General features: G+C 53.7%; 1 protein-coding gene across 1 annotated transcript in view; it reads left to right on the top strand.

The window, feature by feature from the left end:
- VPS11 (VPS11 core subunit of CORVET and HOPS complexes) overlaps positions 1-26230 on the top strand; it is a 106751-nt gene that overhangs the window by 30153 nt on the left and 50368 nt on the right. Inside the window, exons 13-14 of the mRNA XM_075328732.1 lie at positions 4698-4900; positions 6488-6659. Coding sequence (XP_075184847.1) covers positions 4698-4900; positions 6488-6659 — 375 coding nt within the window. The remainder of the gene's footprint in view (positions 1-4697; positions 4901-6487; positions 6660-26230) is intronic.

Raw genomic sequence — 26230 nt, forward strand, 5'->3', positions numbered from 1 at the left:
GCTGCGACTTGTGGTGCGCCGGGGACTTTGCGCCGACCGCGCTTTTACGGCGGCGGCGCTTCTAACTTTAGCCCCCGGCTTCTGCGGCCTAGTGCCGCTTCGTTCCCGCCCCCACCCTGTCAATCAGGGTAGGGGAGAGACGCTGCTCAATTAACAGCGCCGAGGGCTGGAGCTTTATTTACATGCTCCAGCCCTCTCACTAGGCACAGGGGGAAGCAGGCTTCCCGCTCTTCGTCTGTATACGCCCAGGGCCCGCCCCCCCTCTCCACAAGGACGCCGGCAGCCATTACACATGCGGTCTGGCTGGGGAAAGGCAGCAGGCTCTGGGAGACCCAGACTAAAGGGATTTCGGCGACCACACACCCGCTCCTAAGCGGGCGGTAAGCTGCACATTAGTGCTGGCCCCACTAGTGCCTCAGTGTTATATTAGTGTACTTTTTTCTTAGTACCATATATATATATATATAGTTGCACTGTAAGGTCGCTTCTTGGCTGGACACCCTGTATTGCTCTGAGGAGGCAGCAACATGTCATCCGCAAAACGCAAGGGTGCCAAGGCACAGGCTGTGTACACTGTTTGTACTGCATGTGGGGCTAATCTACCAGCAGGCTCCAACGACTCTCATTGTGTGCAATGTTCAGTCCCAGTGGCACTTCGTCAGCCAGAGCCTATGGTGGTAGTGGCCCAGGCAGAGACGCCTGTGAACCCTGCCCCGGTGACGGGGACAGACTTTGCAGTTTTTGCTGATAAAATGTCTGTGACTATGTCAAAAATCCTAGAGACCTTGCAGTCCAGGCCAGTTACTCAGACCATGGACACTGCTGTGTCTATGCTCTCCGGTCCCCCTCAGTTGGAACTAATCCGTACTTCAAGGGGGTCTCAAGCATCACAGGCTGAAGTCTCTGACTCAGATGACAGTCCCAGGCAGCCTAAGCGAGCTCGCTGGGAAAGACCCTCCACGTCATCACACTGCTCAGGGTCTCAGCGAGAAGAGTCTCTCTGTGATGAGACTGAGGACGGTGATCAGGATTCTAATCCTGAGGCTCCTTTCAATCTGGATGCCCCTGATGGTGACGCCATGGTTAATGACCTTATATCGGCAATTAATAGACTGTTGGATATTTCTCCCCCAGCCCCTTCTGCAGAGGAGGCAGCGGCACAGCAGGAGAAGTTCCATTTCCTGTATCCCAAGCGTAAATTAAGTGCTTTTTTGGACCACTCTGACTTCAGAGAATCGATCCAGAAACACGACGCTCATCCAGACAAGCGTTTCTCTAAACGTTCTAAGGATACCCGTTACCCTTTTCCTGCTGAGGTGACCAAACGCTGGACCCAGTGTCCAAAGGTGGATCCCCCAATTTCCAAGCTTGCGGCTAGATCCATAGTCGCAGTAGAGGATGGCGCTTCACTTAAAGATGCCAACGACAGACAGATGGACCTTTGGTTGAAATCTGTCTATGAAGCTATCGGCGCGTCGTTTGCTCCAGCATTCGCGGCCGTGTGGGCACTCCAAGCTATTTCAGCTGGTTTAGCACAGGTGGATGCTATCATACATCCAGCAGTGCCGCAGGTGGCGTCCCTAACTTCGCAAATGTCTGCGTTTGCGACCTATGCTATCAATGCTGTCCTAGAATCTACGAGCCGTACCGCTATGGCGTCCGCCAATTCTGTGGTTTTGCGCAGAGCCTTGTGGTTAAAGGACTGGAAAGCAGATGCTGGTTCCAAAAAATGCTTAACCAGCTTGCCATTATCCAGAGACAGACTGTTTGGTGAGCCATTGGCTGAAATCATAAAACAGTCCAAGGGTAAGGACTCTTCCTTACCACAGCCCAGAGCAAGTAAACCTCAACAGAAAAAGTGGCAGTCGAGGTTTCGGTCCTTTCGAGGCTCGGGCAAGGCCCAATTCTCCTCGTCCAAAAGGACTCAGAAAGAACAAGGGAGCTCAGATTCCTGGCGGGCTCACTCACGCCCCAGGAAAGCAAATGGAGGAACCGCTTCCAAAGCGGCTACCTCATGACTTTCGGCCTCCTCCCTCCGCATCCTCGGTCGGTGGCAGGCTCTCCCGCTTTTGCGACATTTGGCTGCCACAGGTCAAAGACCGGTGGGTAACAGACATTTTGTCTCACGGGTACAGGATAGAGTTCAGTTCTCGTCCTCCGCCTCGGTTCTTCAGAACCTCCCCACATCCCGACCGAGCAGATGCCCTTCTGCAGGCGGTGTGCTCACTAAAAGCAGAAGGAGTGGTGATCCCTGTTCCTCAGCAGGAACAAGGGCAAGGTTTTTACTCCAATCTCTTTGTGGTTCCAAAAAAGGACGGCTCGTTTCGTCCTGTTCTGGACCTAAAACTGCTCAACAAGCATGTGAACGCCAGGCGGTTCCGGATGGAATCCCTCCGCTCAGTCATTGCCTCAATGTCTCAAGGAGATTTCATAGCATCAATAGACATCAAAGATGCTTATCTCCACGTGCCGATTGCTACAGAGCACCAACGTTTTCTACGTTTCGTGATCGGAGACGACCATCTTCAGTTCGTGGCTCTGCCATTTGGTCTGGCGACAGCCCCTCGGGTGTTCACCAAGATCATGGCGGCAGTGGTAGCAGTCTTGCACTCTCACGGACACTCTGTGATCCCTTACTTGGACGATCTACTGGTCAAGGCACCCTCTCAAGAGGCATGCCAACTCAGTCTGAATGTTGCACTGGAGACTCTCCAGGCGTTCGGGTGGATCATCAACTTCCCAAAGTCAAATCTGTCACCGACCCAATCACTAACGTATCTTGGCATGGAGTTTCATACTCTCTCAGCGATAGTGAAGCTTCCGCTGGACAAGCAGCGGTCTCTACAGACTGGGGTGCAGGCTCTCCTTCAAAGTCAGTCGCACTCCTTAAGACGCCTCATGCACTTCCTCGGGAAGATGGTGGCGGCAATAGAGGCGGTTCCGTTTGCGCAGTTTCATCTGCGTCCACTTCAATGGGACATTCTCCGCCAATGGGACGGGAAGTCAACATCCCTGGACAGGAAAGTCTCCCTTTCCCAGACGGCCAAAGACTCTCTGCAGTGGTGGCTTCTTCCCACCTCATTATCACAGGGAAGATCCTTCCTACCACCGTCTTGGGCGGTGGTCACGACAGACGCGAGTCTGTCAGGGTGGGGAGCAGTTTTTCTCCACCACAGGGCTCAGGGTACGTGGACTCGGCAGGAGTCCACCCTTCAGATCAATGTTCTGGAAATCAGAGCAGTGTATCTTGCCCTACTAGCCTTCCAGCAGTGGCTGGAAGGAAGGCAGATCCGAATTCAGTCGGACAACTCCACAGCGGTGGCATACATCAACCACCAAGGGGGGACACGCAGTCGGCAAGCCTTCCAGGAAGTCCGGCGGATTCTGATGTGGGTGGAAGCCACAGCCTCCACCATATCCGCAGTTCACATCCCCGGCGTAGAAAACTGGGAAGCAGACTTCCTCAGTCGCCAGGGCATGGACGCAGGGGAATGGTCCCTTCACCCAGACGTGTTTCAGGAAATCTGTCGCCGCTGGGGGGTGCCGGACGTCGACCTAATGGCGTCACGGCACAACAACAAGGTCCCAACCTTCATGGCACGGTCTCGCGATCAAAGAGCGCTGGCGGCAGACGCCCTAGTGCAAGATTGGTCGCAGTTCCGGCTCCCTTATGTGTTTCCACCTCTGGCACTCTTGCCCAGAGTACTACGCAAGATCAGATCCGATTGCAGCCGTGTCATACTCAACCGTGTCAGTTCATCGGTATGAAAAGGATTTACATTTGTTGGATCTGGTGAGAGCACTCAGAATCTACATTTCCCGCACGGCGCCCCTGCGCCGCTCGGATGCACTCTTTGTCCTTGTCGCTGGTAAGCGCAAAGGGTCGCAGGCTTCCAAAGCCACCCTGGCTCGATGGATCAAAGAACCAATTCTTGAAGCCTACCGTTCTGCTGGGCTTCCGGTTCCATCAGGGCTGAAGGCCCATTCTACCAGAGCCGTGGGTGCGTCCTGGGCATTACGACACCAGGCTACGGCTCAACAGGTGTGCCAGGCAGCTACCTGGTCGAGTCTGCACACTTTCACCAAACATTATCAGGTGCATACCTATGCTTCGGCGGACGCCAGCCTAGGTAGAAGAGTCCTGCAGGCGGCAGTTGCCTCCCCGTAGGGGAGGGCTGTCTTTGCAGCTCTAACATGAGGTATTTCTTTACCCACCCAGGGACAGCTTTTGGACGTCCCAATCGTCTGGGTCTCCCAATGGAGCGCCGAAGAAGAAGGGAATTTTGTTACTTACCGTAAATTCCTTTTCTTCTAGCTCCTATTGGGAGACCCAGCACCCGCCCTGTTGTCCTTCGGGATTTTTGGTTGTTTTTCGGGTACACATGTTGTTCATGTTGAATGGTTTTCAGTTCTCCGATGTTACTTCGGAGTGAATTTGTTTAAACCAGTTATTGGCTTTCCTCCTTCTTGCTTTTGCACTAAGACTGGTGAGCCAGTGATCCCACTGGGGGTGTATAGCCAGAAGGGGAGGGGCCTTACACTTTTTGGTGTAGTGCTTTGTGTGGCCTCCGGAGGCAGTACTATACACCCAATCGTCTGGGTCTCCCAATAGGAGCTAGAAGAAAAGGAATTTACGGTAAGTAACAAAATTCCCTTCTTTACTGATTTTATTTTTTTCTGTCCCCCCATTTTCTTAGCTTCCAGCAAATCATGCACTACCACATGCAAAATGATCAGTACCAGGAGGTAATAGAAGCCTGCAAGCAGTACGGGGAGCAGGAGAGCTGCTTGTGGGAGCAGGCGCTGAGCTACTTTGCACGCAAGGAGGAAGACTGCAAGGAGCACATAGCCACAGTGCTGAGGCACATCGAGAGCAAGAACCTCATGCCTCCATTGCTGGGTAAGCGGTAGGGAACTCTAGTTTTGGTGAAATTGTCCGCGGCCTGTTCTCTCGCTTTCTCTTGTGCTCTGTATTTGGTTTCTGTAACCAAATCATGCACAAGTTTTCCAAGCAGTTTCCTCACCAGCAGCCTTTTAACATGGCGGCTGCCGCCTGTTGGAGACTCATAGGGCTGAAAGAACAGCACAGGGTACTCGATGGATTAGGGGTACTAAGTGTCACAGCTCCGCTGTGTGGAGCATTTTGCATTTGAAAATGCTCTATGTGTCTTGTGCACTTGCTGACAGGTTGTCTTTCAGCACTAGGGTCCACGCTGGTTTTGGGAGGTGCCTTCACAGATGCACCTCGTTCCTGGTGATTGCTCTGTTTCTTTACTGTTTGCTCTGTCTGAACTTCGCCAGTCGTACTTCCTGTTTGCTCAGTGTGCTCTTGGCTCCTGTTTGGTGTAAGTGTTCTGATCTTGACTTTTGGCCGTAGACCTCTTCCTGACCACGTCTCTGTCTGCTCCCTGAACCTTATACGTTACTTCCTGGCTTCTGACCTTGGACCTCTTCCCGACCATGTCTGTCTGCTCCCTGAACCTTATGCGTTACCTACCAGCTTCTGACCTCGGACCTCTTCCTGACCACGTCTCTGTCTGCTCCTTAAACCTTATACGTTACCTCCCGGCTTCTGTCCTCAGACCTCTTCCTGACCACGTCTCTGGCTGCTTCCTTAACCTTATATGTTACCTCCTGGCTTATGATCTCGGCTTGTCTGTTTACCCTTCTATTCTTACTGCTCGTAGTGTCTAGCATCACACTAAAGCTTTGCATACAAATTAAAGTTTCCCACAATCTGGGCTTCTTAGGAGTAAAAAGATGGCTGCCACGTCACCCCATCAGCACCCTGCGGTTCCGTTGCAGAAATGTTGGACAGCTAGTGAGCGTTCTGCTGTCCGCTATACAAGCCAGTAATTCTCAGTCTTTTCAAGCCAAGCGCCCCCTCGTTTTGTGACGTTCCAGCTGACCGCCACCTACCCCCAGCAAGGCAAATAGTCATAACTGTTAGCAGACAGCCGGTTGCGCTCCCATCAGAGTCAATGTTGACACTTCATCTGCAAATACTTCAGATGTGAGTGCTGTACAGTATAATTCTTCCCATGTTGGCCCATCAATGATACTGGTGGGGTGCCACTAGTGCCTATTGTGTACAGAAAGTAACTGAATCGCAAAAATATCGTGTACCCCCCCCCATTCCCTTCATTGGACCCCAAAATGGATATAGAGCCCCTTCCAGACCTGCTAATTAAAGGTAGGGGCCATATAGTATATATAACCACCTTCTCTATACGGTGAGATTGTAGCAAACACCGCTTGCCCTGTCAGCTGGTTGCCAGGGAAGATTAGTTTTGGCATGGCGTACCCCCTGTAGTGCCAGTGCCATGCCACAAGGACCACCAATCCAAGGTGTACAATGTGCAGGTTCTTAGTATTTCCAGCGGTTTCTCCTGCTTCCATCTTGCATCTGAGTCTCCTTTGTTCCTGCTGATACGTTTCATGCAGAAGTTGCGTCTCGTGCAGTAATCGACTCATTCCTCATTTCCAGTGGTGCAGACCCTGGCACATAACTCCACCGCCACCCTGTCTGTGATCAGAGACTACCTGATCAACAAAATGCAGAAACTGAGTCAGCAATCCGAGGAGGATGAGAGGACGGTGCAGCAGTACCGGGAGGACACGGCTCGCATCCGGCAGGAGATCCACGAACTGCGAAACAGGTAAGAGCCACATCTGATTGCTGGAATTGAAGTCTGTACTAAATGCTGTCATTGTCTGGTCGGTCGCGGTCTGACTGCTGCAAACTCTACCGGAGCCCAGTACTGTCTCCATCAGTCAGATCAGGGGAGTAGTAGTGCACAGGTTAACTTACACAGGGGCCTGTATTGCAAATATAAAAATGGCTATTTTTGAGTCCATATGTGAAGGTGGTCTGAGCTATAGCTTGTTTGTATAAACGTAATAAAAATATCTGTATGTAAATAATCAAAATATAGATGTAGTTGCATAATTATCTGTGTGTCTATGTGGCAATTGCACAGACCTATAATATAATTCAAAGCTGTATAGTCATGAAGGGGTTACCAAGAATAAGTGAACAGATGTACAAACGATGGAAGTCTTTTAATGATGAGTAAAAGTCTTATCAGTAGTGTTCACACAGAAAGAATGTACAAGGAACAAAGATGTGTTTCTTCGGCGCTCCATTGGGAGACCCAGACGATTGGGTGTATAGCTACTGCCTCCGGAGGCCACACAAAGCATTACACTAAAAAGTGTAAGGCCCCTCCCCTTCTGGCTATACACCCCCCGTGGGATCACGGGCTGCTCAGTTTTCAAGCTTTGTGCGAAGGAGGTCAGACATCCACGCATAGCTCCACTGTTTTAGTCAGCAGTAGCTGCTGACTATATCGGATGGAAGAAAAGAGGGCCCATATAGGGCTCCCAGCATGCTCCCTTCTCACCCCATTCCTTTTGGCGGTGTTTGTTAAGGTTGAGGTACCCATTGTGGGTACGGAGGCTGGAGCCCACATGCTGCTTTCCTTCCCCATCCCCCTGAGGGGCTCTGAGGAAGTGGGATCTTACCGGCCCCCAAGCCCTGAGGCCGGGCTCCATCCACAGACCCATAGAACCTGCTGGATACGGAGCTGGGTACCGTTCAGGGACAAGGCCCTGCAACATTCAGGTACTCTGTGTCCCCGTTCAGACAGGCACAGGCACACTCCAGACTTGCTGGGTGTGCTAGTGCGCCGGGGACAGTAGCGCTGGGGTCATGTCACTGCAGCTTAACTGAGTGACTTTATGGTTGAGAACTACCGCGCCGACCGCCCCTAGAGTGGCGGCGCGGCTGAGACTTGTGGTGCGCCGGGGACTTAGCGCCGACCGTGCTTTTACGACGGCGGCGCTTATAAATTTAGTCCCCGGCTTTTGCGGCCTAGCTCCGCTTCGTTCCCGCCCCCACCCTGTCAATCAGGGAAGGGGAGAGACGCTGTGCAATAGGCAGCGCCGAGGGCTGGAGCCTTATTTACATGCTCCAGCCCTCTCACTGGGCACAGTGGGACGCATGTTTCCCGCACTTTGTCTGTATACGCCCAGGGCCCGCCCCTCTCCACAGGACGCCGGCAGCCATTCCTGCATGCAGTCTGGCTGGAGAACGGACACAGGCTCTGGGAGACCCAGACAAGGGATTTTGGCGACCACACACCCGCTTTTCAGCGGGCGGTAAGCGGCACATATGTGCTGGCCCCACTAGTGCCACAGTGTTGTTATTGGTGTACTTTAACTGTGCCATATATATATATATATACATATTGCACTGCGGTCGCTTCTTGGCTTATACCCTATACTGCTCTAAGGAGACAGCAACATGTCATCCGCAAAACGCAAGGGTGCCAAGGCACGGGCTGTATACGAGGCGTGTACCGCATGTGGGGCTGATCTACCGGCAGGTTCCAAGGACCCCCATTGTGTGCAATGTTCGATCCCTGTGCCGCTTCGGCAGCCGGAGTCTATGATAGTAGTGACCCAGGCAGAGACACCGGTGAACCCTGCCCCGGTGACGGGGACAGAGTTTGCAGTTTTCGCTGATAAGATGTCTGTGACTATGACAAAGATACTGGAAACCTTGCAGTCCAGGCCAGTTACCCAGACCATGGACACTGCTGAGTCAATGCTCCCTGGTCCCCCTCAGTTGGAACTAATCCGTACTTCAAGGGGGTCTCAAGCATCACAGGCTGATGGCTCTGACTCGGATGACAGTCCCAGGCAGCCTAAGCGAGCTCGCTGGGAGAGACCCTCCACGTCATCACGCTGGTCAGGGTCTCAGCGAGAAGAGTCTCTGTATGATGAGACAGAGGGGGGTGATCAGGAATCCAATCCTGAGACCGCACTCAATCTGGATACGCCTGATGGTGACGCCATGGTAAATGACCTTATAGCGGCCATCAATAGGCTGTTGGATATTTCTCCCCCAGCCCCTTCAGCAGAGGAGGCAGCTGCACAGCAGGAGAAATTCCATTTCAGATATCCAAAGCGTAAATTGAGTACTTTTCTGGACCACTCTGACTTCAGAGAATCAGTGCAGAAACACCATACTTATCCAGACAAGCGTTTCTCCAAACGTCTTAAGGATACACGTTATCCCTTTCCCCCTGACGTGGTCAAACGCTGGACCCAGTGTCCAAAGGTGGATCCCCCAATCTCCAGGCTTGCGGCTAGATCCATAGTTGCAGTGGAAGATGGGGCTTCACTTAAAGATCTCAATGACAGACAGATGGACCTTTGGTTGAAATCTGTCTATGAAGCTATCGGCGCGTCGTTTGCTCCAGCATTCGCGGCCGTGTGGGCACTCCAAGCTATTTCAGCTGGTCTGGCACAGGTGGACTCTATCTTACGTCCAGCAGTGCCGCAAGTGGCGTCCTTGACGACGCAAATGTCTGCGTTTGCGACCTACGCTATCAATGCAGTCCTGTACTCTACGAGCCGGACCTCAATGGCGTCCGCCAACTCTGTAGTTTTGCGCAGAGCCTTGTGGTTAAAGGAATGGAAAGCAGATTCTGCTTCCAAAAAATGTTTAACCAGCTTGCCATTATCTGGAGACAGACTGTTTGGTGAGCAATTGGCTGAGATCATTAAACAGTCCAAGGGTAAGGACTCTTCCTTACCCCAGCCCAGATCAAGCAAACCTCAACAGAGGAGGGGACAGTCGAGGTTTCGGTCCTTTCGAGGCTCGGGCAGGGCCCAATTCTCCTCGTCCAAAGGGACTCAGAAGGACCAAAGGAACTCAGATTCCTGGCGGGCTCAATCACGCCCAAAGAAAGCAACCGGAGGAACCGCTTCCAAGGCGGCTGCCTCATGACTTTCGGCCTCCTCTCTCCGCATCCTCGGTCGGGGGCAGGCTCTCCCGCTTTTGCGACATTTGGCTGCCACAGGTCAAGGACCGGTGGGTAACAGACATTTTGTCTCACGGGTACAGGATAGAGTTCACTTCTCGTCCTCCGCCTCGGTTCTTCAGAACTTCCCCACATCCCGACCGAGCAGATGCCCTTCTGCAGGCGGTGGGCTCACTAAGAGCAGAAGGAGTGGTGGTCCCTGTTCCTCTTCAGGAACAAGGGCAAGGTTTTTACTCCAATCTCTTCGTGGTTCCAAAAAAGGACGGCTCTTTCCGTCCTGTTCTGGACCTAAAACTGCTCAACAAGCATGTGAAAACCAGGCGGTTCCGGATGGAATCCCTCCGCTCCGTCATTGCCTCAATGTCCCAAGGAGATTTCCTAGCATCAATAGACATCAAAGATGCTTATCTCCACGTGCCGATTGCTCCAGAGCACCAGCGTTTTCTACGCTTCGTGATAGGAGACGACCATCTTCAGTTCGTAGCGCTGCCATTTGGTCTAGCGACAGCCCCACGGGTTTTCACCAAGGTCATGGCGGCACTGGTAGCAGTCTTGCACTCTCAGGGACACTCGGTGATCCCGTACTTAGACGATCTTCTGGTCAAGGCACCTTCTCAAGAGGCATGCCAACTCAGCCTGACTGTTGCGCTGGAGACTCTCCAGACTTTCGGGTGGATCATCAACTTTTCAAAGTCAAATCTGTCACCGACCCAATCACTAACGTATCTTGGCATGGAGTTTCATACTCTCTCAGCGATAGTGAAGCTTCCGCTGGACAAGCAGCGTTCACTACAGACAGGGGTGCAGTCTCTCCTTCACGGTCAGTCGCACTCCTTAAGACGCCTCATGCACTTCCTAGGGAAGATGGTGGCGGCAATGGAGGCAGTCCCGTTTGCACAGTTTCATCTGCGCACTTCAATGGGACATTCTCCGCCAATGGGACGGGAAGTCAACGTCCCTGGACAGGAAAGTCTCTCTTTCCCAGTCGGCCAAGGATTCCCTGCAGTGGTGGCTTCTTCCCACCTCATTATCACAGGGAAGGTCCTTCCTACCCCCATCCTGGGCAGTGGTCACGACAGACGCGAGCCTGTCAGGGTGGGGAGCAGTTTTTCTTCAGCGCTCTATTGGGAGACCCAGACGATTGGGGTATAGCTACTGCCCTCTGGAGGCCACACAAAGCACTACATTAAAAGTGCAAGGCCCCTCCCCCTCTGGCTATACCCCCCCGTGGTATCACGGGTACTCCAGTTTTAGCTTTGTGTGCGAAGGAGGTCAGACATTCCATGCATAGCTCCACAGATTTTAGTCAGCAGTAGCTGCTGACTATTTCGGATGGAAGAAAAGAGGACACATATAGTGTCCCCAGCATGCTCCCTTCTCACCCCTGGATGGTGTTGTAAGGTTGAGGTACCTATTGCTGGTACAGGGCTGGAGCCTGACATGCTGTTTTTCCTTCCACATCCCCTTGGGGGCTCTGTGGAAGTGGGATCCTGCCGGCCTCAAAGCTCTGACGCCGGGCTCCATCCACAGACCCATTAGAACCTGATGGATACGGAGCAGGAGTACCATCAGGGACCGGGCCCTGCATCATACAGGTACTCTGTGTCCCCGGCAGGCACAGACACACTCCGGGCTGGCTGGGTGTTGTAGTGCGCCGGGGACCGTACACTGAGCTGGTGTTCCTACAGTTATCTGGGGGACTTTGTGTTCTGGGAACGCAGCGCCGACCCCCTCTGGACCGGGCGGCGCTGCTGTGACTTGTGGTGCTCCGGGGATACGCCGACCGCGCTTTTACGGCGGCGGCGTTTATAACTCTAGTCCCCGGCTTTTGGGCCTAGGACGCCGGCAGCTCCGATCGTTCCCGCCCCCACCCTGTCAATCAGGGTAGGGGAGAGACGCTGTTTCACGGCAGCGACGAGGGCTGGAGCCTGATTTACATGCTCCAGCCCTCACACTAGGCACAGAGGGAAGCAGGCTTCCCGCTCTTAGTCAGGAACGCCCAGGGCCCGCCCCCCTTCTTCTCTCAGAACGCCGGCAGCCATTACATGCATGTCTGGCTGGAGGAAGGACGCAAGGCTCTGGGAGACCTAGACTGAGGGGCTTTGGAAGACCACACACCCGCTCTTAAGCGGGCGGTAAGCGGCTTTTCAGCTGGCCCCTCTAGTGCCTCAGTGTATGTTAGTGTATTGTGTCACTGGACATAGATATTTATTGATTTCCTGCACTGTGAGGTCGCTTCCTGGCTGAATACCCCAGATCGCTCTGAGGAGGCAGCAACATGTCATCCACAAGACGCAAAGCTGCCAAGGCTAGGGCTGTGTGCACTGCGTGTGCTGCATGTGGGGCTGCTCTACCAGCAGGCTCCAAGGACCCCCATTGTGTGCAATGCTCAGATCCGGTGCTGCTTCGCCAGCCGGAGTCAGGAGAGATAGTGACCCAGGCTGAGACGCCTGTAAGTCCTGCCCCGGTGTCGGGGACAGACTTTGCAGTTTTTGCGGTTAATATGTCTGTGACTATGGCAAAAATCCTGGAAACTTTGCAATCCATGCCTGGGGCTCAGTCTATGGACACGGCGAGGTCTATGTCCTCTAATCCTCCGCAGTTGGATTTAATCCAGACTGCAAGGGGGTCCCCGGCTTCTCAGGATGAGTATAATGACTCAGATGATTGCCCCAGCCACCCCAAGCGGGCTCGCTGGGAAAGACCCTCAACGTCATCACACTGCTCAGGGTCTCAGCGCAATCAGTCTCCCTGTGATGTGTCTGAAGAGAGTGATCAGGAGTCTAATCCTGGAACCCCTCTCAATCTGGATACCCCGGATGGGGACGCCATGGTAAACGATCTTATCTCAGCCATCAATAGGCTGTTAGATATTTCTCCCCCAGCCCCTTCAGCAGAAGAGGCAGCGGCAGAGCAGGAGAAATTTCGTTTCCTCTATCCCAAGCGTAAATTAAGTGCTCTGTTGGATCACTCTGACTTCAGAGAATCAATCCAGAAGCACGACGCTCATCCAGAAAAGCGTTTCTCTAAACGTTCTAAGGATACACGTTATCCTTTCCCCCCTGATGTGGTCAAGCGCTGGACCCAGTGTCCAAAGGTGGACCCCCCGATTTCCAAGCTTGCAGCTAGATCCATAGTTGCAGTGGAGGATGGCGCTTCACTTAAGGATGCCAATGACAGACAGATGGACCTTTGGTTAAAATCTGTCTATGAAGCTATCGGCGCGTCGTTTGCTCCAGCATTCCAGCAAGCTGAATAGCGGGTAAGAGGCTGCAGAATTCCTTGTCTGGGTCTCCCCGGCTCCCCTCTGCAGCTCAGCGTGTCAGCAGGAATGGCTGCCGGCGTCTGTGGAGAGGGGCGGTCCGTGGGAGTTCCCAAACAAAAGTGCGGGAAACAGTGTCCCCTCTGTGCCGATTGTGAGGGCTGGAGTATGTAAAAACGACTCCAGCCCTCAGCGCTGATGCACTGGCCAGCGTCCCGCCCCTCTCCTGACTGGCAGGTCTGGGGGCGGGAACGAACGGGAGCAGGCCGCAAAAGCCGGGGACTCGAGTTATCAGCGCGGCCGCCGTAAAAGCGCGGGCCGCGCTGAAGTCCCCGGCGCACCACAAGTGCCAGCCGCGCCGCAGTCCCAGCGGCCGGCATGACCGATTTCTAGATGTGGCCAGCGTCCCGCCCCTCTCCTGACTGGCAGGTCCGGGGGCGGGAACGAACGGAAGCAGGCCGCAAAAGCCGGGGACTCGAGTTATCAGCGCGGCCGCCGTAAAAGCGCGGGCCGCGCTGAAGTCCCCGGCGCACCACAAGTGCCAGCCGCACCGCAGTCCCAGCGGCCGGCGCGACCGATTCCAGGAAGTGTGCCTGCTTCAGCTAAGCTGAATGAGGCCATGGCACAAGCGCCGTAGCGCTGATGTCCCCCGGCGCACTACAACACCCAGCATGCTGCGGTGTGAGCGCCTGCACGGGGACACAGAGTACCTTGAGGATGCAGGGCCATGTCCCTGATGTACTCCGCTCCATCCAGCATCTTGTCCAGGGGCTGTAGATGGAGCCCGGTCTCAGTGCCTGGAGACCAGTAAATCCCACTTCACCCAGAGCCCTGTAAAAAGGGATGGGGAAGGAATCAGCATGTGGGCTCCTGCCGCCGTACCCGCAATGGGTACCTCAACCTTACAAACACCTCCGACATACAGTGGGGTGAGAAGGGAGCATGCTGGGGACACTATATGTGTCCTCTTTTCTTCCATCCGACATAGTCAGCAGCTGCTGCTGACTAAAAACAATGGAGCTATGCGTGCGTGTCTGACCTCCTTGCGCACAAAGCTAAAACTGAGGAATCTGTACTCCTACGGGAGGGTGTATAGCCAGAAGGGGAGGGGCCTTACACTTTTAAGTGTAGTTCTTTGTGCGGCCTCCAGAGGGCAGTAGCTATACACCCACTGTCTGGGTCTCCCAATTAGGAGCGAAAAAGAAAGTGGATGCTATCTTACATCCAGCGGTGCCGCAAGTGGCGTCCCTTACCTCGCAGATGTCCGCGTTTGCGTCTTACGCTATCAATGCGGTCCTAGAATCTACCAGCCGCACCTCAATGGCGTCTGCCAATTCGGTAGTTTTGCGCAGAGCATTGTGGTTAAAGGACTGGAAAGCAGATGCTGGTTCCAAAAAATGTTTAACCAGCTTGCCTTTATCTAGAGATAGACTGTTTGGCGAGCCATTGGCTGACATCATTAAACAGTCCAAGGGTAAAGACTCCTCTTTACCCCAGCCCAGATCAAGCAAACCTCAGCAGAGAAAGTGGCAGCAGAAGTTTCAGTCCTTTCGAGGTTCGGGCAAAACACAATTCTCCTCGTCCAAAGGGACTCAGAGGACGCAAAGAAACTCAGATTCCTGGCGGGCTCATTCACGCCCCAAGAAAGCAAATGGAGGAACCGCTTCCAAAGCGGCTACCTCATGACTTCCAGTCCCCTCCCTCCGCATCTCCGGTCGGGGGCAGGCTCTCCCGCTTTTACGACACTTGGATGTCACAGGTCAAAGACCGGTGGGTGACAGACATTTTGTCGCGCGGGTACAGAATCGAGTTCAGTTCTCGTCCTCCAGCTCGGTTCTTCAGAACCTCCCCACATCCAGACCGTGTAGATGTCCTGCGGCAGGCGGTGGACTCCCTAAGAGCGGAAGGAGTAGTGGTTCCTGTACCGTCTCAGGAACAAGGGAGAGGGTTTTACTCCAATCTCTTTGTGGTGCCAAAAAAGGACGGCTCGTTCCGTCCTGTTCTGGACCTAAAACTGCTCAACAAACATGTGCACGCCAGACGGTTCCGGATGGAAACCCTCCGTTCTGTCATTGCCTCAATGTCTCAAGGAGACTTCCTTGCCTCAATAGACATCAAAGATGCTTATCTCCACGTGCCAATTGCTACAGAACATCAACGTTTTCTACGTTTTGTGATAGGAGACGACCATCTTCAGTTCGCAGCTCTGCCATTCGGTCTGGCGACAGCCCCCCGGGTCTTCACCAAGGTCATGGCGGCGGTGGTAGCAGTCCTGCACTCTCAGGGACACTCGGTGATCCCTTACCTAGACGATCTACTTGTCAAGGCACCCTCTCAAGAGGCATGCCAACTCAGTCTACAGGCTACGCTGGAGACTCTCCAGACTTTTGGATGGATCATCAACTTTCCAAAGTCAAATCTGTCACCGACACAGTCACTAACGTATCTTGGCATGGAGTTCCATACTCGAGCAGCGAGAGTGAAGCTTCCGCTAAACAAGCAGCGGTCACTACAGACAGGGGTGCAATCTCTCCTTCAGGGCCAGTCGCACCCCTTACGGCGCCTCATGCACTTCCTAGGGAAGATGGTGGCAGCCATGGAAGCAGTTCCCTTTGCGCAGTTTCATCTGCGTCCACTTCAATGGGACATTCTCCGCCAATGGGACGGGAAGACGACTTCCCTAGACAGGAAAGTCTCTCTTTCCCAGACGGCCAAGGACTCTCTACAATGGTGGCTCCTTCCCACCTCATTGTCTCAGGGAAGATCCTTCCTGCCCCCATCCTGGGCAGTGGTCACGACAGATGCGAGTCTGTCGGGGTGGGGAGCAGTGTTTCTACACCACAGGGCTCAGGGGACGTGGACTCCGCAAGAGTCCACCCTGCAGATCAATGTTCTGGAAATCAGGGCAGTGTATCTTGCCCTACTAGCCTTTCAACAGTGGCTGGAAGGAAAGCAGATCCGAATCCAGTCGGACAACTCCACAGCGGTGGCATACATCAACCACCAAGGAGGGACGCGCAGCCGGCAAGCCTTTCAGGAAGTCCGGCGCATTCTGAATTGGGTGGAGGACACCGCATCCACCATCTCCGCGGTTCACATCCCAGGCGTAGAAAACTGGGAAGCAGACTTCCTCAGTCGCCAGGGTATGGACGCAGGGGAATGGTCCCTTCACCCGGACGTGTTTCAGGAAATCTGTCGCCGCTGGGGGGTGCCGGACGTCGACCTAATGGCGTCTCGGCACAACAACAAGGTCCCGGCATTCATGACGCGGTCGCGCGATCAAAGAGCTCTGGCGGCAGACGCCTTGGTGCAAGATTGGTCGCAGTTCCGCCTCCCATATGTATTCCCGCCTCTGGCACTCTTGCCCAGAGTACTACGCAAGATCAGATCCGATTGCAGCCGCATCATACTCGTCGCCCCAGACTGGCCGAGGAGATCGTGGTATCCGGATCTGTGGCATCTCACGGTCGGCCGACCGTGGTCACTTCCAGACCGTCCAGACCTGCTGTCTCAAGGGCCGTTTTTCCATCAGAATTCTGCGGCCCTGAACCTGACTGTGTGGCCATTGAGTCCTGGATCCTATCGTCAACAGGCTTATCACAGGGAGTGGTAGCCACAATGAGACAAGCTAGGAAGTCAACTTCTGCTAAGATCTACCACAGAACGTGGAAGATTTTCTTAACCTGGTGCTCTGCTCAGGGAGTGTCTCCCTGGCCATTTGCATTGCCCACTTTTCTGTCTTTCCTGCAATCAGGGTTGGAAAAGGGCTTGTCGCTCAGCTCCCTTAAAGGGCAAGTCTCGGCACTATCCGTGTTTTTTCAGAAGCGTCTAGCACGTCTTCCTAAGGTGCGCACGTTCCTGCAGGGGGTCTGTCATATTGTGCCCCCGTACAAGCGGCCGTTGGATCCATGGGATCTGAACAGAGTACTAGTGGCTCTCCAGAAACCGCCTTTCGAGCCTCTCAAAGAAGTTTCTTTTTCTCGCCTGTCACAGAAAGTGGCGTTTCTTGTGGCGATCACATCGCTTCGGCGAGTGTCTGAGCTGGCAGCTCTGTCATCCAAGGCTCCCTTCCTGGTGTTCCACCAGGACAAGGTAGTGCTGCGCCCCATTCCGGAGTTTCTCCCTAAGGTCGTATCCTCGTTTCATCTTAATCAGGATATATCCTTGCCTTCCTTTTATCCTCATCCGGTTCACCGGTATGAAAAGGACTTGCGTTTGCTAGATCTGGTGAGAGCACTCAGGATCTACAATTCCCGCACGGCGCCCATGCGCCGGTCCGATGCACTTTTTGTCCTTGTCGCCGGTCCGCGCAAGGGGTTTGCAGGCTTCTAAAGCCACCTTGGCTCGATGGATCAAAGAACCAATTATAGAGGCCTACCGTTCTGCTGGGCTTCCGGTTCCTTCAGGGCTAAAAGCCCACTCAACCAGAGCCGTGGGTGCGTCCTGGGCATTACGGCACCAGGCTTCGGCTCAACAGGTGTGTCAGGCAGCTACCTGGTCGAGTCTGCACACTTTCACCAAGCATTATCAGGTGCATACCTATGCTTCGGCGGATGCCAGCTTAGGTAGAAGAGTCCTGCAGGCGGCAGTGACATCCCCGTAGGGGGGGGCTGTTTTTGCAGCTCTAACATGAGGTATTTCTTTACCCACCCAGGGACAGCTTTTGGACGTCCCAATCGTCTGGGTCTCCCAATAGAGCGCTGAAGAAGAAGGGAATTTTGTTACTTACCGTAAATTCCTTTTCTTCTAGCTCTTATTGGGAGACCCAGCACCCGCCCTGTTGTCCTTCGGGATTGTTTTTGCTGTTTGCGGGTACACATGTTGTTCATGTTGAACGGTTTTTCAGTTCTCCGATGTTACTCGGAGTTAATTTGTTTAAACCAGTTGTTGGCTTCCTCCTTCTTGCTCTGGCACTAAAACTGGAGTACCCGTGATACCACGGGGGGGTATAGCCAGAGGGGGAGGGGCCTTGCACTTTTAATGTAGTGCTTTGTGTGGCCTCCAGAGGGCAGTAGCTATACCCCAATCGTCTGGGTCTCCCAATAAGAGCTAGAAGAAAAGGAATTTACGGTAAGTAACAAAATTCCCTTCTTCTCCACCACAGAGCTCAGGGTACGTGGACTCAGCAGGAGTCCACCCTTCAGATCAATGTTCTGGAAATCAGGGCAGTGTATCTTGCCCTACTAGCCTTCCAGCAGTGGCTGGAAGGAAAGCAGATCCGAATTCAGTCGGACAATTCCACAGCGGTGGCATACATCAACCACCAAGGAGGGACACGCAGTCGCCAAGCCTTCCAGGAAGTCCGGCGGATTCTGATGTGGGTGGAGGAAAGAGCATCCACCATATCCGCAGTTCACATCCCGGGCGTAGAAAACTGGGAAGCAGACTTCCTCAGTCGCCAGGGCATGGACGCAGGGGAATGGTCCCTTCACCCGGACGTGTTTCAGGAAATCTGTCGCCGCTGGGGGGTGCCGGACGTCGACCTAATGGCGTCTCGGCACAACAACAAAGTTCCGGCCTTCATGGCGCGGTCTCGCGATCAAAGAGCTCTAGCGGCAGACGCCCTAGTGCAAGATTGGTCGCAGTTCCGGCTCCCTTATGTGTTTCCACCTCTGGCACTCTTGCCCAGAGTGCTACGCAAGATAAGATCCGATTGCAGCCGCGTCATACTCGTCGCCCCAGACTGGCCGAGGAGGTCGTGGTACCCGTATCTGTGGCATCTCACGGTCGGCCGACCGTGGGCACTACCAGACCGGCCAGACCTACTGTCCCAAGGGCCGTTTTTCCATCTGAATTCTGCGGCCCTGAACCTGACTGTGTGGCCATTGAGTCCTGGATCCTAGCGTCTTCAGGATTATCTCAAGGGGTTGTTGCCACCATGAGACAGGCTAGGAAGCACACGTCTGCTAAGATCTACCACAGAACGTGGAAGATATTCTTATCCTGGTGCTCGGCTCAGGGAGTGTCTCCCTGGCCATTTGCATTGCCTACTTTTCTTTCTTTCCTGCAATCTGGGTTAGAAAAGGGCTTGTCGCTCGGCTCCCTGAAAGGGCAAGACTCGGCGCTATCCGTGTTTTTTCAGAAGCGTCTAGCACAACTTCCTAAGGTGCGCACGTTCCTGCAGGGGGTTTGTCATATCGCTCCCCCGTACAAGCGGCCGTTAGATCCATGGGATCTCAACAGGGTACTAGTTGCTCTCCAGAAGCCGCCCTTCGAGCCTCTGAGGGATGTTTCACTTTCTCGACTATCACAGAAAGTGGCCTTTCTGGTAGCGATCACGTCTCTTCGGAGAGTGTCTGAGCTAGCAGCGCTGTCATCTAAGGCTCCCTTCCTGGTATTCCACCAGGACAAGGTAGTGCTGCGCCCCATTCAGGAGTTTCTCCCTAAGGTGGTATCCTCGTTTCATCTTAATCAGGATATCTTCTTACCATCCTTTTGTCCTCATCCGGTTCATCGGTATGAAAGGGATTTACATTTGTTGGATCTGGTGAGAGCACTCAGAATCTACATTTCCCGCACGGCGCCTCTGCGCCGCTCGGATGCACTCTTTGTCCTTGTCGCTGGTAAGCGCAAAGGGTCGCAGGCTTCCAAATCCACCCTGGCTCGATGGATCAAAGAACCAATTCTTGAAGCCTACCGTTCTGCTGGGCTTCCGGTTCCATCAGGGCTGAAGGCCCATTCTACCAGAGCCGTGGGTGCGTCCTGGGCATTACGACACCAGGCCACGGCTCAACAGGTGTGCCAGGCAGCTACCTGGTCGAGTCTGCACACTTTCACCAAACATTATCAGGTGCATACCTATGCTTCGGCGGACGCCAGCCTAGGTAGAAGAGTCCTGCAGGCGGCAGTTGCCTCCCCGTAGGGGAGGGCTGTCTTTGCAGCTCTAACATGAGGTATTTCTTTACCCACCCAGGGACTGCTTTTGGACGTCCCAATCGTCTGGGTCTCCAATGGAGCGCCGAAGAAGAAGGGAATTTTGTTACTTACCGTAAATTCCTTTTCTTCTAGCTCCTATTGGGAGACCCAGCACCCGCCCTGTTTCCTTCGGGATTTTTGGTTTTTTCGGGTACACATGTTGTTCATGTTGAACGGTTTTCAGTTCTCCGATGTTACTTCGGAGTGAATTTGTTTAAACCAGTTATTGGCTTTCCTCCTTCTTGCTTTAGCACTAAAACTGAGCAGCCCGTGATCCCACGGGGGGTGTATAGCCAGAAGGGGAGGGGCCTTACACTTTTTAGTGTAATGCTTTGTGTGGCCTCCGGAGGCAGTAGCTATACACCCAATCGTCTGGGTCTCCCAATAGGAGCTAGAAGAAAAGGAATTTACGGTAAGTAACAAAATTCCCTTCTTCTTTGTCGCTCCATTGGGAGACCCAGACAATTGGGTGTATAGCTTCTGCCTCCGGAGGCCACACAAAGCATTACACTAAAAAGTGTAAAGCCCCTCCCCTTCTGCCTATACACCCCCCGTGCATCACGGGCTGCTCAGTTTTTATGCTTTGTGCGAAGGAGGCTGACATCCACGCATAGCTCCACATCTTAGGCTAAGTTCACACATCCTGTGTTTTGCATCAGTCACAATCCGTCGCCTTGGGGAATTACGGTAACCTGCAAAATATTTTGCAGGAATCCTGTATTTCTTCGGCGCTCCATTGGGAGACCCAGACGATTGGGTGTATAGCACTGCCTCCGGAGGCCACACAAAGCAATTACACTAAAAAGTGTAAGGCCCCTCCCCTTCTGGCTATACACCCCCAGTGGGATCACTGGCTCACCAGTTTTCTGCTTTGTGCGAAGGAGGTCAGACATCCACGCATAGCTCCACTGTTTAGTCAGCAGTAGCTGCTGACTATGTCAGATGGAAGAAAAGAGGGCCCATATGGGGCCCCCAGCATGCTCCCTTCTCACCCCACTTGTGGTTTGTAAGGTTGAGGTACCCATTGCGGGTACAGAGGCTGGAGCCCACATGCTGTTTTCCTTCCCCATCCCCCTGAGGGGCTCTGAGGAAGTGGGATCTTACCGGCCCTCAAGCCCTGAGGCTGGGCTCCATCCACAGACCCAGTGAACCTGCTGGATACGGAGCTGGGTACCGTTCAGGGACAAGGCCCTGCAACTTTCAGGTACTCTGTGTCCCCGTACAGACAGGCACGCACACGCCAGACTTGCTGGGTGTGTTAGTGCGCCGGGGACAGTAGCGCTGCACGCTGGGGTTTGGGTCACAGCAGCTTAGCTGTGTGACTTCATGTGCTGGGAACTACCGCGCCGGCCACTCTCGGAGCGGCGGCGCGGCTGGGACTTGTAGTGCGCCGGGGACTTAGCGCCGACCGCGCTTTTACGGCGGCGGCGCTTATAAATTTAGTCCCCGGCTTTTGCGGCCTAGCTCCGCTTCGTTCCCGCCCCCTCCCTGTCACTCAGGGAATGGGACAGGCGCTGTGCAATCGTCAGCGCCGAGGGCTGGAGCCTTATTTACATGCTCCAGCCCTCTCACTAGGCACAGTGGGACGCAGGTTTCCCGCTTTTGGTCTGAGCACGCCCAGGGCCCGCCCCCCCTCCACAGGACGCCGGCAGCCATTCCTGCATGCAGTCTGGCTGGAGGACGGACACAGGCTCTGGGAGACCCAGACTAGGGATTTCTGGCGACCACACACCCGCGTTTAGCGGGCGGTAAGCAGCACATATGTGCTGGCCCCACTAGTGCCACAGTGTTGTATTGGTGTACTTTCTTCGGCGCTCTATTGGGAGACCCAGACGATTGGGTGTATAGCTACTGCCTCCGGAGGCCACACAAAGCATTACACTAAAAAGTGTAAGGCCCCTCCCTTTCTGGCTATACACCCCCAGTGGGATCACTGGCTCACCAGTTTTCTGCTTTGTGCGAAGGAGGTCAGACATCCACGCATAGCTCCACTGTTTAGTCAGCAGTAGCTGCTGACTATATCGGATGGAAGAAAAGAGGGCCCATATAGGGCCCCCAGCATGCTCCCTTCTCACCCCGCTTGTGGTTTGTAAGGTTGAGGTACCTATTGCTGGTACGGCGGCTGGAGCCCACATGCTGTTTTCCTTCCACATCCCCCTGAGGGGCTCTGAGGAAGTGGGATCTTACCGGCCCCAAAGCCCTGAGGCCGGGCTCCATCCACAGACCCATAGAACCTGCTGGATGTGGAGCGGGAGTGCCGTTCAGGGACAAGCTACTAGACGTGGCCAAAGGAACCACCTGTCAACCCTGTCCAAGGATGGAGTTGCATTGGGATAGAGACTTGCAGTCCGGACAGGCCATGGGCAAATCATTCCCTGGCCACCCTCATTGGGAATAAAATCGGTTCCCCGGGGGGGGTCCCAGGAGGCTCTCTGTATGATGAGGCAGACGTAGCTCATCAGGACTTTGATCCTGACAACGCTCTCAATCCGGATACACCGGATGGTGACTCCATAAGGAATGATCCTATAGCGTCCATCAATGGAATGTTGGATCTTTCTCCCTCAGCTCCCCCAGCGGAGGAGTCAGCTTCACAGCAGGAGAAGTCCCATTTCAGTAGCTCAAACGTATTTTGAGTTTTTTTCTGGCCACGCTGACTTCAGAGAAGCAGTCCAGGAACACCACGCTTACCAGATAAGCGTTTTCTCCAAACGTATTAAGGATACACGTTATCCTTTTCCCCCTGACGTGGTCAAGCGCGGGACCCAGGGTCCAAAGGTGGATTCTCCAATCTCCAGGCTTGCGGCTAGAGCTATAGTTGCAGTGGAGATGGGACTTCACTTAAAGATGCCAGACAGATAGACTGTGGTTGAAATCTGTCTATGAGGCTATCGGCGTGTCGGTTGCTCCGGCATTTACAGCCGTATGGGCACCCTAAGCTTTTCAGCTGTCCTTGCACAGCTGGTCTTGAGCATATGTACATTTGTGCCGCAGGGGCGTCCGTATCCTCGCAATGTCTGCATTGCGACTTACCCTATTAATGCTGTCCTGGAAGGACAGTCGAGGTTTCGGTCCTTCCCAAGCTTGGGCAGGTCCCAATTGTCCTCCTCCAAAGGAGCTGAAAATCCTCAGAGGGGCTCAGTTTCCGGGGGCTCAATCACGCCCAAGGAAGGCAGCCGGAGGAACCGCTACCAAGGCGGTCTCCTCATGACTCTCAGCTCTCTCATCTCTCCGCATCCGCGGTTGATGGCAGACTCGCTCGCCTTTGGCGACATTTAGCTGCCACAGGTCACAGACCGGTGGGTGAGGGACATTGTGCCCACGTGCACAGGACAGAGTTCTGTTCTCGTCCTCCGACTCGATTCTTCAGAACGTCCCCACCTCCCCACCAAGCCGATGCTCTTCTGCAGGCAGAAGGAGTGGTAATCCCTGTTCCTCTTCAGGAACAAGACACGGTTTCTTCAGCGCTCTATTGGGAGACCCAGACAATTGACAATTGGGTGTATAGCTACTGCCTCCGGAGGTCACACAAAGTATTACACTAAAAAGTGTAAGGCCCCTCCCCTTCTGGCTATACACCCCCCGTGGGATCACGGGCTTACTCAGTTTTAGCTTTGTGTGCGAAGGAGGTCATACATCCACGCATAGCTCCACATTGTATAGTCAGCAGTAGCTGCTGACTATCTCGGATGGAAGAAAAGAGGACACATATAGTGTCCCCAGCATGCTCCCTTCTCACCAGATGGTGTTGCAAGGTTGAGGTACCTATTGCTGGTACAGAGGCCGGAGCCCCACATGCTGTTTTCCTTCCACATCCCCTTGGAGGGCCCTGTGGAAGTGGGATCTGTCGGCCTCCAAGCCCTGAGGCCGGGCTCCATCCACAGACCCAGAAGAACCTGATGGATGTGGAGCACGAGTACTATCAGGGACAAGGCCCTGCATCGGTCAGGTACTCGGTGTCTCCGGCAAGCACAGCACGCTCCGGGCTTGCTGGGCGTTATAGTGCGCCGGGGACATTAGTGATGGGCTTATGTTGCTGCAGCCATGGCTGAGCGACGGGTCATGTTTAGGAACTTGCGCCGACCGCTCATACGGCGGCGGCGCTGATGTGACTTGTAGTGCGCCGGGGACTTGGCGCCGACCGCGCTTTTACGGCGGGGGCGCCTGTAACTTTACTCCCCGGCTTCTGAGGCCTGGCACCGCTTCGTTCCCGCCCCCAGCCCTGCCAGTCAGAGGAGGGGCGGGACGCTGTACAGATCTCAGCGCAGGGAGCTGGAGTCTGCTTTGCATTCTCCAGCCCCCTCTCACTGAACACAGTGAGATGCCGGGTTCCCGCTCTTGGCTGGGGCTCGCCCACGGCCCGCCCCTCTGCACAGGACGTGGAAGAGAAGCCGGCAGCCATTATGGTTTCCACTCTGGGAGAACGGAACCAGGCACAGGTTTTTGAGCGACCTCATACTCGCGCTGGGCGGGCGATAGGCAGTACTGGTCCCACTAATACTGAAGTGGGCTTTTGAACTATGTGCGGATATGCGATGCAGCACTGTACTGTCGCTATTCTGGGCATACTCTCCTAGATGGCTAGACAAGTGTTCAATGATTAGTCTGCAGTGTTTGTTGGCAGTTTTGGCAACAGCAAAGTGCCAAGGCACAAGCTTTCATTGCCGCTTCGTTTGCAGGTGCTGCAATTGGGTTTATTGTCATGCTATACATGCACTATATGTCGTTTTTCTTGGCTAATGCACCTAGTTAAACAGACAATAGCAGCAGTAAGGCAAGGCTGCCAAGGCACAGGCTCTCAATGCTGCTTGATTTGCTTGTACTGCAGTGTTTTTCTGTCATGCTTGTCTGCTATACATTTCCTGTATGTCGCTATCCTTGCCTCATGCTCCTAGTTAACTAGACAACAGCAGCAGTAGAGCAGTGGTGCCAAGGCACCAGCTTGCAAGGCTGCTGCATTTGCATGTGCTGGCAGTGTTTACTGTCATGTTTGTATGCGATACATTCACTGTATGTCGCTATCCTTGTCTCATACTCCTAGATATATAGACAATAGCAGCAGAAGGCCTAATGTGCTAAGCCACAAGTTTCAATGCTGCGTGTACTACATGTGCTGAAGTGTTTACTTGTACTTCAGGCTTGTATGCTATACATTCACTGTATGTCGCTATCCTTGTCTCATACTCCTAGATATATAGACAATAGCAGCAGAAGAGCTAATGTGCCAAGCCACAAGTTTTCAATGCTGCGGGTACTACAGGTGCTGAAGTGTTTACTTGTACTTCGTGCTTGAATGCTATACATTCACTGTATGTCGCTATCCTTGTCTCAAGCTCCTGGATAAATAGACAACAGCAGCAGAAGAGCTAATGTGCCAAGCCACAAGTTTTCAATGCTGCGTGTACTACATGAGCTGAAGTGTTTATTTGTACTTCATGCTTGTATGATTATTTACTGTACGGTCGCTATCCTAGGCTATGCACTTAGATAGCTAGACAACAACAGCAGAAAAAGAAAAGGCCAATGAGGACTTTATATGTTGCTTGTACTGCATGTAATACGAGTCTAGGACCCCAGTGCGGGCAATTGCTTGACCGGGGTTTTCGGCTATATGTGGTTAAAAGAACCACCTGTGCTTCCTGTCCAGAGACAGGGACGAAATTGCAGTTTTTTTCCGCTGTTATATTTGCTGTGACTATGGCTGACATCTTACAGTCTGGCAGCCCACGCAGACCTTGGGCAATATAGTTGCAATGCCCCTGGCCACCATGATTTGAGGAGCAGCTCAAGGCTCCAGGGTGGTTTTCACGCGTCCCAGGGGGCAGGCTCCGACACGGACGTCAGTTCAAGAGGGCCTAAGCAGGCTCGCTGGGAATAGCCCTCGACTCCATCAGTGAAAGAGTCAGCTTCACAGCAGGGGAGATCTCTTTTCTAATATCGCAAGCAATTGCGTACTCGTCTGGCCCTCTGATCCTAGAGATGCAGTCCAGAAACGCAACGCTTTTCACGATAAGCGTTCTCCGACCGTATTAATGAGGCACTCTCCTCCCTGATTGGACAAGCGCTAGCCCAGGTCCAAATGTGGATCTCCCGATCTCCAGGCTTGCAGCTGGATCTATAGTTGTAGTGGTGGATGGGGCTTCACGTCAAAATGCCATTGACAGATAGATAGGTTCTGGCCGCAATCTGTCTATGAAGCTATCGGCAGGTCGGTTGCTCCGGC

Source organism: Anomaloglossus baeobatrachus, chromosome 11, assembly GCF_048569485.1.
Source record: "Anomaloglossus baeobatrachus isolate aAnoBae1 chromosome 11, aAnoBae1.hap1, whole genome shotgun sequence".
NCBI classification, from domain to species: Eukaryota; Metazoa; Chordata; class Amphibia; order Anura; family Aromobatidae; genus Anomaloglossus; species Anomaloglossus baeobatrachus.